We start from the raw sequence: 12666 nt of genomic DNA on the forward strand, positions 1-12666 counted from the left end.
ATCATCTCTTGGAATCAGTCTTGACTCTCTCCGTAACACTAATGTTGATTGCGTTGTGTGAAATTTTATTTCTGTGTGTGTTGAGAGTTTGTCCCTTTGTGTGTGGATGCCGAGCTGGGTGACACACACACGTACACACACTCTGCGTCCTACCCTCCACTGACAGACGCTGTAAGCAGATGCGGGCCGGGGCAGTAATGGCAGGTGATTATAAGTGTCACGCATGCCAAGCTAATTAAACCCCTGGGCTGACAGACAGCAGTATTTGGTGTGTGGGGGGAGGGGAGGGGAGGGAGCAGCCTGGCTGCACAATAATTGTATCTCACCTGCCTGGGAGAGAGACTACAGCTAACTGCGTCATGTATTTTACAGTAGGCCGGCCGGCCAGGCACTACAGAGCCCAGGCTCTTTCCAGTTAGTTTTGACCTCCTTAAATGCACTCAGGTCTCTGGCCCAGTATATGGATAACAGTCGCCAGCTCTACACTACCATGCAGGTATGTGAGGTGAGTGTATTTCTGTGTGGAGGAGTGGAGAATAATGTATGTGCTCATCATTACCTGTTTAAGAGTAGCTGTTTAGACAATTAGGAAAATATAATACATTCAGATTGATATGTTTTCTACAGTAACAAGTAGAAACTGTATCATTCTGCAGTGCTCTTCCCTCCCTATACCGGCCGGGGTGGCAGGTAGCCTAGTGGTTAGAGCGTTGAACTAGTAACCGAAAGGTTACAAGATAGAATCCCTGAGCTGACAAGGTAAAAATCTGTCATTCTGCCCCTGAACAAGGCTGTTAACCCACCGTTCCTAGGCTGTCATTGAAAATAGGAATTTGTTCTTAACTGACTTGCCTAGTTAAATTAAGGTAAAATAAAAATACCGTACTGCCACATACTGTAACCACCACACTGTCAGGACACTGCAGAAAGGGACAAGGACAGGCCTTCATAGCCAAGGAGTGAGGTCACAGCCCCTCCAGCTGGTGAGTGATTCGAAGCTGGTCACAGCTGTACTGGTCAGAGCTGCACAAGGAGGCCTTCCTCCACTAGGAGGCCCACCTGTACACAGTACTCTCTATGTAGCCTCACACGTACACACTGAGGCACACATCTGGCAGAGAGGATGGACAGACAGACACAGACATCTGAAGTCCCATACAACTAGACAGAAAGACAGACACAGACAGACGGACACAGACAGACGGACACAGACAGACAGACAGACAGACAGACAGACAGACAGACAGACAGACAGACAGACAGAGCTCTTTCTGTGAGAACTAGTCAAGCTGATCTGATTCATGTGATGCTAAAGAGCATGCAGGTGTGGCTGAGCCAGGTGCACATTGCATCGCATTGCCATATCAGATCTGATCAGTGACAGGTTTGTGTGCTTGTATGCCTGGGGTGGAGTGGGTTAAATGAGGTATGTGAGCTGGTTTGTCTGTAATGCCGGATTTCTGGATTATCACTAGGCCTATCTTGTTATGACAAAAACATGACTCCATACTCACATGTCAGAATACTACATTCTGAGTATTGTTTTGTCCTTTCAAGCCAGACCTAGACACATATCTAACTTGTCTCTGTTTCACTATATTATGCTCAATGTTGTCAACATTGTGCATACTTTGCCTCTCACACATCTCTAGATCCTGTCCTTGTGTCCTTTCTGTTCTGTACTTTGTGTTCAGATGGTTCAGGATGAAGCCGGTCTTTTGATGGTTTTAATAAGGAGCTGGTGGCATCAGTTCCATCAGATACTGTGTCTGAGGCTTAGTGCTACCTCAAGTGCTGAAGAAACCTGATTAAAACATCCATTTATACTGTGTGTGTGTGTGTGTCAGAGTCTCTGCTAGTCCTCACGGCTGTTTGGGTGTCTTATCTCTGTGTTCAACCCTGTCACGTTAATTAGGGGCCATTTTTACTTACATAATGTTTTTGTTTCCTCCTCTCGATAGTAATCTGTGACTGCTGCTGTGAAGAGTGTTCTCAATAACAAAGTGATTTACTGTGATAGCAGAACATCTAGCAATAACACACAGAGGGGGAGACATCATTCCTTAAAAGAGGTCACCGTAACAATAATTTCTATGAATATGTCATTAGAAGTGATTGTACTGCTGGGCCTAGTGCTGTGTTTTATTACTGGTGATGCAGATATCAGTGAAAACACATGAGGGGATGAGTGTACATCAGAGACTTAGTATTTTAGAAGTGAAAACTGGCCTATGTTTGTATTAGTGATACAACTATCACTCTATCTCTTAGGTAGAAACATCATGCAGGGATACAAGTAAGTTAAAGCCATAGCATTTGTTAGGAGTATTGTTTTACTGGGTCATTGGCTATGCGACCATACTGTCACTGCTGACCCCAGTACTATAGTTCACCTTTAGACAACAGTCAACACCTGTCACCTCGGAAGAGATGGATGGATATCCTGACACTGTGACTTCACGTTTAGTCAGCCCCAGTTTCTGATTAACCAAACTTCTTACACTCGGCTAAACCGCTGACAAAAGAAAGAACATCTACACACGCACACACACGCGCACGCACACGCACGCACACACACACACACACACACGCACGCACGCACGCACGCACACACACACACACACACACACACACACACACACACACACACACACACACACACACTTGTGTGTCTGTGTGTTTGACGTAAAACCCAAAAGGCCTTGTAAATGGTTAAAGGGAACAGGAAGGACGTGTGAGGATGCATGCTGGGTCGTGGTTAGTAAATGACCCACAGCTGATGGTTTAATGTTCATAGGAGAGGAGTGGGGGTCTCTGTGTCTGTCTCTTTTAGAAGCATTAGTGACTGTTAGTCTGTTAGTGAGGGATTCCCAGACACAGCACAGTGCATCCTTAATGGGTAAATGCCATGTATTCAGCCAGCTAGTCTGGGAAAACATATGGTGCCATTTGAAGGCCCAGGCTGGAGCATGCTGTTCTACTGTAATTACTATGGCCTCACCCGGCAGTGTGGCAGCAGCAAGGCAGCGTGGGTAGTGGGTGCTCTCTGTCTCTCCTGCTCTATGTCCTCAGCCAGCTCAGGAAGAACACAGCCAGGCCTCCTGCAGGAGCAGTTGTGTTTGGCCTTCACACACACCTACATTCACAGCTACTGTACAGGTGCCAGCTCTGGCAGGATGTGTTCTGAATGTGTGCAAAGTAGTCCAGTCATGTCCAGCATTCTCTGTCTATCTTTTTCTCTCTCCTGGTCCAAGAATCTTAGGAAGGCTTAGAAGGTGCTTTCCTTCTCTTCCGTCTCTCTCTCTCCATCCCTTTCTCTCTACTTCCCTCTCTCTCTCCTCTCTTATCCCTTTCTCCCACCCTCTCTCGCCATCTCTCTCTCCATCCATCCATCCCTCTCTCTCCCTCTCTCTTGCCATCCCTCTCTCTCTCTCTCTCTCTCTCGCCATCCCTCTCGCCATCTCTCTCTTCTCTCTCTCTCTTGCCATCCCTCTCTCTTGCCATCCCTCTCTCTCTCTTGCCATCACTCTCTCTCTCGCCATCACTCTCTCTCCATCCCTCTCTTGCCATCCCTCTCTCGCCATCCCTCCCTCTCTCTCGCCATCCCTCTCTCTCTCCATCTCTCTCTCTCCACCCCCCTTTCTCTCTTCACCCCGTCTCTCTTATCCCTTTCTCCCACCCTCTCTCGCCGTCTCTCTCTCCATCCATCCCTCTCTCTCCCTCTCTCTTGCCATCCCTCTCTCTCTCTCTCTCGCCATCCCTCTCTCTCGCCATCCCTCTCTCTTGCCATCTCTCTCTCTTGCCATCTCTCTCTCTTGCCATCCCTCTCTCTTGCCATCCCTCTCTCTCTCTTGCCATCTCTCTCTCTTGCCATCTCTCTCTCTTGCCATCCCTCTCTCTTGCCATCCCTCTCTCTCTCTTGCCATCACTCTCTCTCTCTTGCCATCACTCTCTCTCTCTCGCTATCCCTCTCTCTCTCCATCCCTTTCTCTCTCCATCTCTCTTTCGCTATCCCTCTCTCTCCATCTCTCTCTCGCCATCCCTCTTTCACCATCCCTCTCTCTCGCATCCCTCTCTCTCTCTCTCTCTCTCTCTCTTACTATCCCTCTCTCTCTCCATCTCTCTCTCGCCATCCCTCTCTCTCTCTCTCTGTCTCCATCCCTCTTTTCTTTTCCTCAATCTCTCCCTCTCTCTGTCTGTAATAGTGTGTATGTGTGCTTGCATGGAGGGGGAGCAGATTGTGGGTTTAAAGTGTGTGTGTGGTGTCTGTTGGCAGGGCGATGAGGGTGTCAGCTGGGATGTTGTTAAGGCGGGGGGAACAGGCTGGCTGTGTGTGTGTGTGTGTGTCAGCTGGGAGGGATGTTGTTAAGGCAGGGGGAACAGGCTGGCAGCACGGCAGGAAGGCCCTGTTAAGATCCACTGCTGGGAATTTGGTGGAGCCAGTTGCCGGCCAAAACAGGGGGGACTTCCAAACTTGGGATAAAGACATTTCCTCACCCATTTATAAAGTCTGACACCCTCACGTCTGTTGTCTCCCACCCCTGCCACCTCCTACCCCTTCTGCCTTGTACCCAGTCCACCACCACCACCCACCATACCCTGCCCTATGTTTGAGTACCTCTCTGCATTGTACCCAGTCCACCACCACCCACCATACCCCACCCTATGTTTGAGTACCTCTCTGCCTTGTACCCAGTCCACCACCCACCAATCCCTGCCCTATGTTTGAGTATCTCTCTGCCTTGTACCCAGTCCACCACCCACCAATCCCCGCCCTATGTTTGAGTACCTCTCTGCCTTGTACCCAGTCCACCACCCACCAATCCCTGCCCTATGTTTGAGTATCTCTCTGCCTTGTACCCAGTCCACCACCCACCAATCCCCGCCCTATGTTTGAGTACCTCTCTGCATTGCATGTCATTTCTGTTCTTTCTGCAACTACAGTGTGTTAGAGCACTCTGCCAAATTAACATATGCTGCATGTATATTTCAGCGCAGTTTAAAGCACGCATCTCTGTGTGTAAATAATGCAATAATCTAGATGTTCCTCTTCAACTGATGATGAAGATTTTAGAGTTACAGTACATACAGCATATAACCTCTAAATGGACCAGGGTACCTCTGATTCCCCTCACACTCACACACTCACACACACACACACACACACACACACACACACACACACACACACACACACACACACACACACACACACACACACACACACACACACACACACACACACACACACACACACACACACACACACACACACACAGACAGACAGACAGACAGACAGACAGACAGACAGACAGACAGACAGACAGACAGACAGACAGACAGACAGACAGACAGACAGACAGACAGACAGACAGACAGACAGACAGACAGACAGACAGACAGACAGACAGACAGACAGACAGACAGACAGACAGACAGACAGACAGACAGACAGACAGACACACAGACAGACAGACAAGACAGACAGACAGACAGACAGACAGACAGACACAGACAGACAGACAGACAGACAGACAGACAGACAGACAGACAGACAGACAGACAGACAGACAGACAGACAGACAGACAGACAGACAGACAGACAGACAGACAGACAGACAGACAGACAGACAGACAGACAGACAGACAGACAGACAGACAGACAGACAGACAGACAGACACATACACACACACACACACACAATACAGACACACACACACACACACACACACACAATACAGACACACACACACACACACACACACACACACACACAATACAGACACACACACACACACACACACAATACAGACACACACACACACACACACACACACACACACAGAGAGCGAGAAACAGAGCTAGACAGGTTCTGACAGTTTGATAATAGGATCTATTCTGAAGGGACTGTTTTGGTACTGTTGCAGCATCTACACTGAGAGCACAAAACATTAAGAACACCTTTCTGATATTAAGGTGCACCCTTTTGCCTTCAGAACAGCCTCAATTCATCGGAGCATGGACTCTACAAGGTGTTTAAAGCGTTCCATAGAGATGCTGCCCATGTTGACTCCAATGCTTCCCACAGTTGTGTCAAGGTGGCTAGATGTCCTTTGGGTGGTGGACCATTCTTGATACACACGGGAAGCATGAAAAACACAACAGCGTTGCAGTTCTTGACACAAACTTGTGTGCCTGGCACCAACTACTATACCTCTTTCAAAGGCACTTAAATCGTTTGTCTTGCCCATTCAACCTGTCAATGGCACACATACACAATCAATGTCTCAATTGTCTCAAGGCTTAAAAATCCTTATTTATCTTGTCTCCTCCCCTTAATCTACACTGACTGACGTGGATTTAACAAGTGACATCAATGTGGGATCGTATTGTAGCTTTCACCTGGTCAGTCTATTTCATGGAGAAAGCAGGTGTTCCTAATGTTTTGTACACCGTATATATTCTGTACACTGTGTGTGTGTTTTCAAATGAGCTGCTCTGCCAGAGATGAGTGACTGAATTATTCAATGCTGCATGTCTCACAAAATGATGCAAAACCATGCTGGGATTGTCAGTGTGGGTGGCAACTGTAAACAGTGTAAAAGGCTCTTCTGCATTATAGACAAGCCTTTTGAAAACGGTTCTCATATGCAAATGGCTTTTGATTACACTGACTACAGCAAGGACTTAATGTGAATCTACCCATCCATTCATCTACCTCAAATCCAGAATGATGAATGAGTCAAGACTGTTAATGCTGATATTGTCTGTCCCTGGTGGAATGAAATGGAGGGATGTTGGTCTGAGGGGATAAAGCTTACAATTGTGCTTCTGTCGATGTTTACTTTGAGGGAATGAGAACTGAAGACTATAGCACTGCTACAACAAAACAGGTATGCCTTCCTAGGCCCATCTCTGGAAAATGGCTTTAATAAAGGATGTGTGTGATTAGATCTGTCAGTGACGACTCTGACACTCTTTCAGCTCCTATATTTATCCTGCTGTGGGTGACTGCAGGTCTTCATGGTCAAAGCTCTCCTCTCTCTACCTGCCAACAGGGCTCTGGACAGTAGACAGGACATATGTGTGGGTGGATAGATTAAATATTTGTATTATTTACCCACATGTTAGCCGCTAGTAGCCCTCACATCTCTCGTCCTGTCACTCGCCTTTCTCATTACCACTCTGACCTTTGTAATGGGATGTAGGTAGCACCTGACACTTTTAATGCCACCTATTCACCTCCATTATCCTAGCCTAGCGCTGGTCAGCCTTCTGTTTAAAGGACCTGTGTTAGCCTGGAGCGTAGCGCTGCTGTTTAAAGTGCCTGTGTTACTGTTAGCACCAAGAGGCTATTAGCATAGCACTGGTCAGCCTGGAGTTTATATGACCTGCGTTATTAAAAAAAAAAAAGAATGTACATTTTATTTAACCAGGTAGGCTAGTTGAGAACAAGTCCCGCTCAGCCCAGTCAAAACTGTTCGCTGCTCTGGCCCCCCAATGGTGGAACAAACTCCCTCACGACGCCAGGACAGCGGAGTCAATCACCACCTTCTGGAGACACCTGAAACCCCACCTCTTTAAGGAATACCTAGGATAGGATAAGTATTCCTTCTCACCCCCCTTTTAAGATTTAGATGCACTATTGTAAAGTGACTGTTCCACTGGATGTCATAAGGTGAATGCACCAATTTGTAAGTCGCTCTGGATAAGAGCGTCTGCTAAATGACTTAAATGTAAATGTAAGTTCTCATTTGCAACTGCAACGTGGCCAAGATAAAGCACAGCAGTGTGAACAGACAACAACACAGAGTTACACATGGAGGAAACAATAAACAAGTCAATAATACAGTAGAAAAAAAAAATCTATATACATTGTATGCAAAAGGCATGAGGAGGTAGGCAATAAATAGACCATAGGAGTGAATAATTACAATTGATCAGATTAACACTGGAGTGATAAATGATCAGATGAACATGTGCAGGTAGAGATACTGGTGGGCAAAAGAGCAGAAAAGTAAATCAAATTAAAATAAAATAAAAAGCAGGAGGCTCCAGCATTATCCTAGCGCTGCTCAGGCTAATGTTTACAGGACCTGTGCTACTGTTAGCACAAGGAGGCTCCAGCATTATCCTAGCGCTGCTCAGGCTAATGTTTACAGGACCTGTGCTACTGTTAGCACAAGGAGGCTCCAGCATTATCCTAGCGCTGCTCAGGCTAATGTTTACAGGATCTGTGCTCCTGTTAGCACCAGGAGGCTCCAGCATTATCCTAGCGCTGCTCAGGCTAATGTTTACAGGATCTGTGCTCCTGTTAGCACCAGGAGGCTCCAGCATTATCCTAGCGCTGATCAGGCTAATGTTTACAGGACCTGTGCTACTGTTAGCACCAGGAGGCTCCAGCATTATCCTAGCGCTGCTCAGGCTAATGTTTACAGGACCTGTGCTACTGTTAGCACCAGGAGGCTCCAGCATTATCCTAGCGCTGCTCAGGCTAATGTTTACAGGACCTGTGCTACTGTTAGCACAAGGAGGCTCCAGCATTATCCTAGCGCTGCTCAGGCTAATGTTTACAGGACCTGTGCTCCTGTTAGCACCAGGAGGCTCCAGCATTATCCTAGCGCTGCTCAGGCTAATGTTTACAGGATCTGTGCTCCTGTTAGCACCAGGAGGCTCCAGCATTATCCTAGCGCTGCTCAGGCTAATGTTTACAGGATCTGTGCTCCTGTTAGCACCAGGAGGCTCCAGCATTATCCTAGCGCTGATCAGGCTAATGTTTACAGGACCTGTGCTACTGTTAGCACCAGGAGGCTCCAGCATTATCCTAGCGCTGCTCAGGCTAATGTTTACAGGACCTGTACTACTGTTAGCACCAGGAGGCTCCAGCATTATCTTAGCGCTGCTCAGGCTAATGTTTACAGGACCTGTGCTACTGTTAGCACCAAGAGGCCCTGTACTGTGAGGCTCCTTGGTCCATAATGATAAGGCCCAGCCTGTAATAAACTCTGAGTCGTAAACACACTGCTTCTCGGCCCCCATTGGCCTCAGGGCCTTGTAACTGCTTTATAACACATTTATTACCTGTTTAATGGAGTGTGAGCTGAGTTGAGTCATAACATAAACTTACTGTAATCTGATTTTATTCTGACAAGCGTTTGCATTACAGTAGCTGTAAGTCATCATTATGTGCACACCTTGGTGTAAGGATTTGAAGAGCCTGACATTATTCCTTTGCCTCAATTAGGCTGTTTCTATGCTTGGCATTGAAATATAAGTGTGCGTGTGGTGTGTGGGGATATGGAAGCCAGTTACTTTGTTATCCCAAAGCACCCCCACACAGAGAACAGACAAACGGGCAGTATATGGGGAATATAATCATGAAGATGTGTCTCCTATATTTCCTGTAGGCTGCCTGAGTACATTTAGAAGCTAGAAGGCAGCATAATGTCTCATATCCCGGAGGTATTTGAAATGGAACAGCAGGGCTTTCTTTGAAAAAGAATAGTTGATGTGTTCCGAGAGCTCACTGTTTACTTTATGTGATTTGGACTGAAATGCAAAAAACAATCTTTTTATTTTCATCTTTGGATAAAAAGTGCAAAGCCAATGTTTGGGCTTCTGTTGCACTGCAGCCAGAAGGGAAACTGTTTTCTGAAACTTTGAAGTCATTTCCACCTTTCTGTAACTCAAAGTACCGTCTGCCCTTTTTCTTTGGAAATATGTTCACAGCCATATAGCAAAGGAAGAGTTCATGGTTTTTCTAGGCTATTGCATGTCCAATATGTCATCCCTTTACTGGCATCTGTAGGTTAGATAGATAATGTATATTTTTCTATTTAAAAATGGTATGTATTTACTACCATTCTGATGTGTTATATACACAAATAAAGGTTAATAGATTGTCTTGTTTTAAGATGGGCCTACACATTTTCCATCACATAGACAAAATAACCCCCTACAACATTATGGTTAATTAAAGTAACCCCTTGGTCTGTAGATATCTCATTTTGCTTTCAAGACTCCTTTCTCCAAATACCAATTTGAGCTCTCCAACCGTCTATTATCTTGTGTCTGTAAAGAATCAAGGTATTAATCTTTTATGTTTTGGAAAAATCATGTTATTTGCAGGGACCTCCTGCTCGACCGACCAAGATTGGGGAGCTGGCATGGGGAGAGACACGAAATTGCAGAGTAAATCAATACTGACCCAGTAATGTTAGGGGATCCTCTTTCAAAGGGCTACGTTGAATTTGTAAAAACCCGTGTTTTTCATCTCTTTTTCATTCCAACCTCACTTGTTATCATAGTTGCTGTTGTTTGTATGTTATTTTAGCTTCTTTCCTAAGTAGCTATTTTGCAATTTGGACGAAAATACAATTAGAGTGACATGTGTTTCCACTGGTCCTAACGTTAGACAGATGCGTGAGTCTATTGAAGCCATACTTCTAGTCCTGAGCTCTGGCAGGTCTGTTATGAAATCCTTTCAGTAATGTACATGGTGTTCAATATGGAGCCAGGCTGATATATACTGTACTGTGGCCATGGATGTGTAAACCTCTGACAGAGCTAAAGCCACTCTTTCATGTTGTAAAGCATGTTGTCACACTTTGGCCTTGACTGAGATCTGAGAGAACGCTACCCAGCCACGTATTTACCCATGTGTACGTGACTCATCTCTGTTTGCACAGATCCTTTATCTTGGCCTTCAAGGGTTGGATTTGATAGAAAGCCCAGTTAGGTTATCCAGTGCTCTATTCCAGGTATGGGCCCAGGCATTAGCCTCACTAACCTTGTCACACCTGTTCATGGTAACTCTTCAGAAGTAAATTGAGATTTTAGTCATTTAGCAGATGCTCTTATCCAGAGTCACTTAAAGGAGCAATTAGGGTTGAGTGCCTTGCTCAAGGGCACATTGACAGAGTTTTCACCTAGTCGGCTCGGGGATTTTGAAGCAGCAGCCTTTCGGTTACTTGCCCAATGCTTTTAACCTCTAGGCTACCAAGAAGTATGTGTCTATGTAACGTCCTCAGTGTTTACAGCCTAGTTTCAGGAGGCCCCTGCACCTGAGTTAAGTCATTCCTTACAGGATCAGATTATTCCCAACATCTCACAGGTCCCTTCACATACAGTCTTCCGCATTAGAAACTTCAAGGAAAATCTCCCACAACACGTCACACTGATCCTTCCTCCGTGTGTAAATGGCTTTCCCACCATCTCTGAGTGCATCTCCACCATGGACCCCTGACACCATGTCCTCTCACCGTCCACCACTACCCTGATGGGATTGTTTAGGTATCCCTCTCTGTCCAGGTTGAACCAACAGTAGCAGGCCTGGAGTGTTACAGACTACACAGAGAGGGTTTTAAAGTGACAATCTCTCCTGCCCCAGATACAGATGCTCTTAAATCCTCACAATAGTAAACAGGTTGATCTAACGTATCAAAATATCCCCTCTGACAGCCATGGTGCTGGAATTTAAGTGGATTTAAGTAACTGGTCACGTGTGGCTCAGTTGGTAGAGCATGGTGCTTGCAATGCCAGGGTTGTGGGTCTGATTCCCACGGGGGACCAGTATGTATGCTCTGGATAAGAGTGTCTGCTAAATGACAAAAATGAAAACATGTCAAATGTACTTTGCCGTTCAGCCTTAAGCTGTCAGAGAGAGAGAGATGTGTGAAAATCAGACTCTCTTGCAGATCGGGTTTCTCCGGGACTTGGGCTTTGGGTGATTGATCACACTGTGCAGACTCTGACGGACCTGGACTCCACTTAAGCACACAGCTTTTCTCCTCCTCCTCCTCCTCTTGTCTCCTGAAGAGCATGCAAGTACAAACATCTCTGACACAGTTCTTTACCTAGAAAGAAGTCTGGAGGCGGCTGTCCAAAACACTTCTTCTTTCTAATATAGGAAAATTGAGCTGCTTTGAACTTGGGGGGTTTTGATAACTACTTGGTATGCTTCCTGAAGGATAACCTGTGGGCTTGGCTTCCCAAGACCTAATCACTTTGATTAAGTGCCAGCGCCAAATATCTCCACACTCAATAGACCCGGCCCTACCTCCTAATTCCCCCCTTCTCATCTGTAGGCTTCTGAAGCACACCACTTGCTTCAACTCTCAGTAGGTAAAGCCTCACTCAGCCCCCTTAGTTAATCCAAACTCCTCTCAGATGCTGTTCCTTTGTTGTTTTGTTGAAAAAAGTTCTGGCAAATAATAAACTCCCCCACGCTTGCCCTCCCCCTCCCTCTTTCCCTCCCTCTCTTGCTGCCTCTCTCCCTCCCTCTCTTCCCCCTCTCTCTCTCCCTCCCTCTCTTCCCCCCTCTCTCCCTCCCTCTCTTTCCCCCTCTCTCCCTCCCTCTCTTCCCCCCTCTCTCCCTCCCTCTCTTCCCCTGATATTGTTCCTGTTTGGGGTCAGCGTGGCCTCCTTTCCTCTGGCTGATTGTGTGAGTCGTGAGTCATGGCTGTGGGTGCACGTGGTACTGGAGTGGTACTCCCCCGGAAGGCAGAGGAGAGGGCAGCTGACTATAGGGCCATGGCCTCTCCAGAGGAGATGTAACACAGTAGGGTGATTAGCAGTGGGCTTTAGGCTGTGCTGTGTGCTGCAAGATGCAGACTCCAGCTTCATTTCAGCCTCAGTCCCAGGCTGGTGGATCAACCATTGATACT

General features: G+C 46.5%; 1 protein-coding gene across 1 annotated transcript in view; it reads left to right on the forward strand.

The window, feature by feature from the left end:
• LOC127928541 (alpha-ketoglutarate-dependent dioxygenase FTO-like) overlaps positions 1 to 12198 on the forward strand; it is a 124613-nt gene extending 112415 nt beyond the window's left edge. The window contains exon 9 of the mRNA XM_052515581.1: positions 11698 to 12198. Within this exon, the coding sequence (XP_052371541.1) occupies positions 11698 to 11734 (37 nt within the window). The 3' untranslated portion in view covers positions 11735 to 12198. The remainder of the gene's footprint in view (positions 1 to 11697) is intronic.
• The last annotated feature ends 468 nt before the right edge of the window (positions 12199 to 12666 follow it).

Source organism: Oncorhynchus keta, unplaced genomic scaffold (assembly GCF_023373465.1).
Source record: "Oncorhynchus keta strain PuntledgeMale-10-30-2019 unplaced genomic scaffold, Oket_V2 Un_scaffold_29659_pilon_pilon, whole genome shotgun sequence".
Taxonomy (NCBI): domain Eukaryota; kingdom Metazoa; phylum Chordata; class Actinopteri; order Salmoniformes; family Salmonidae; genus Oncorhynchus; species Oncorhynchus keta.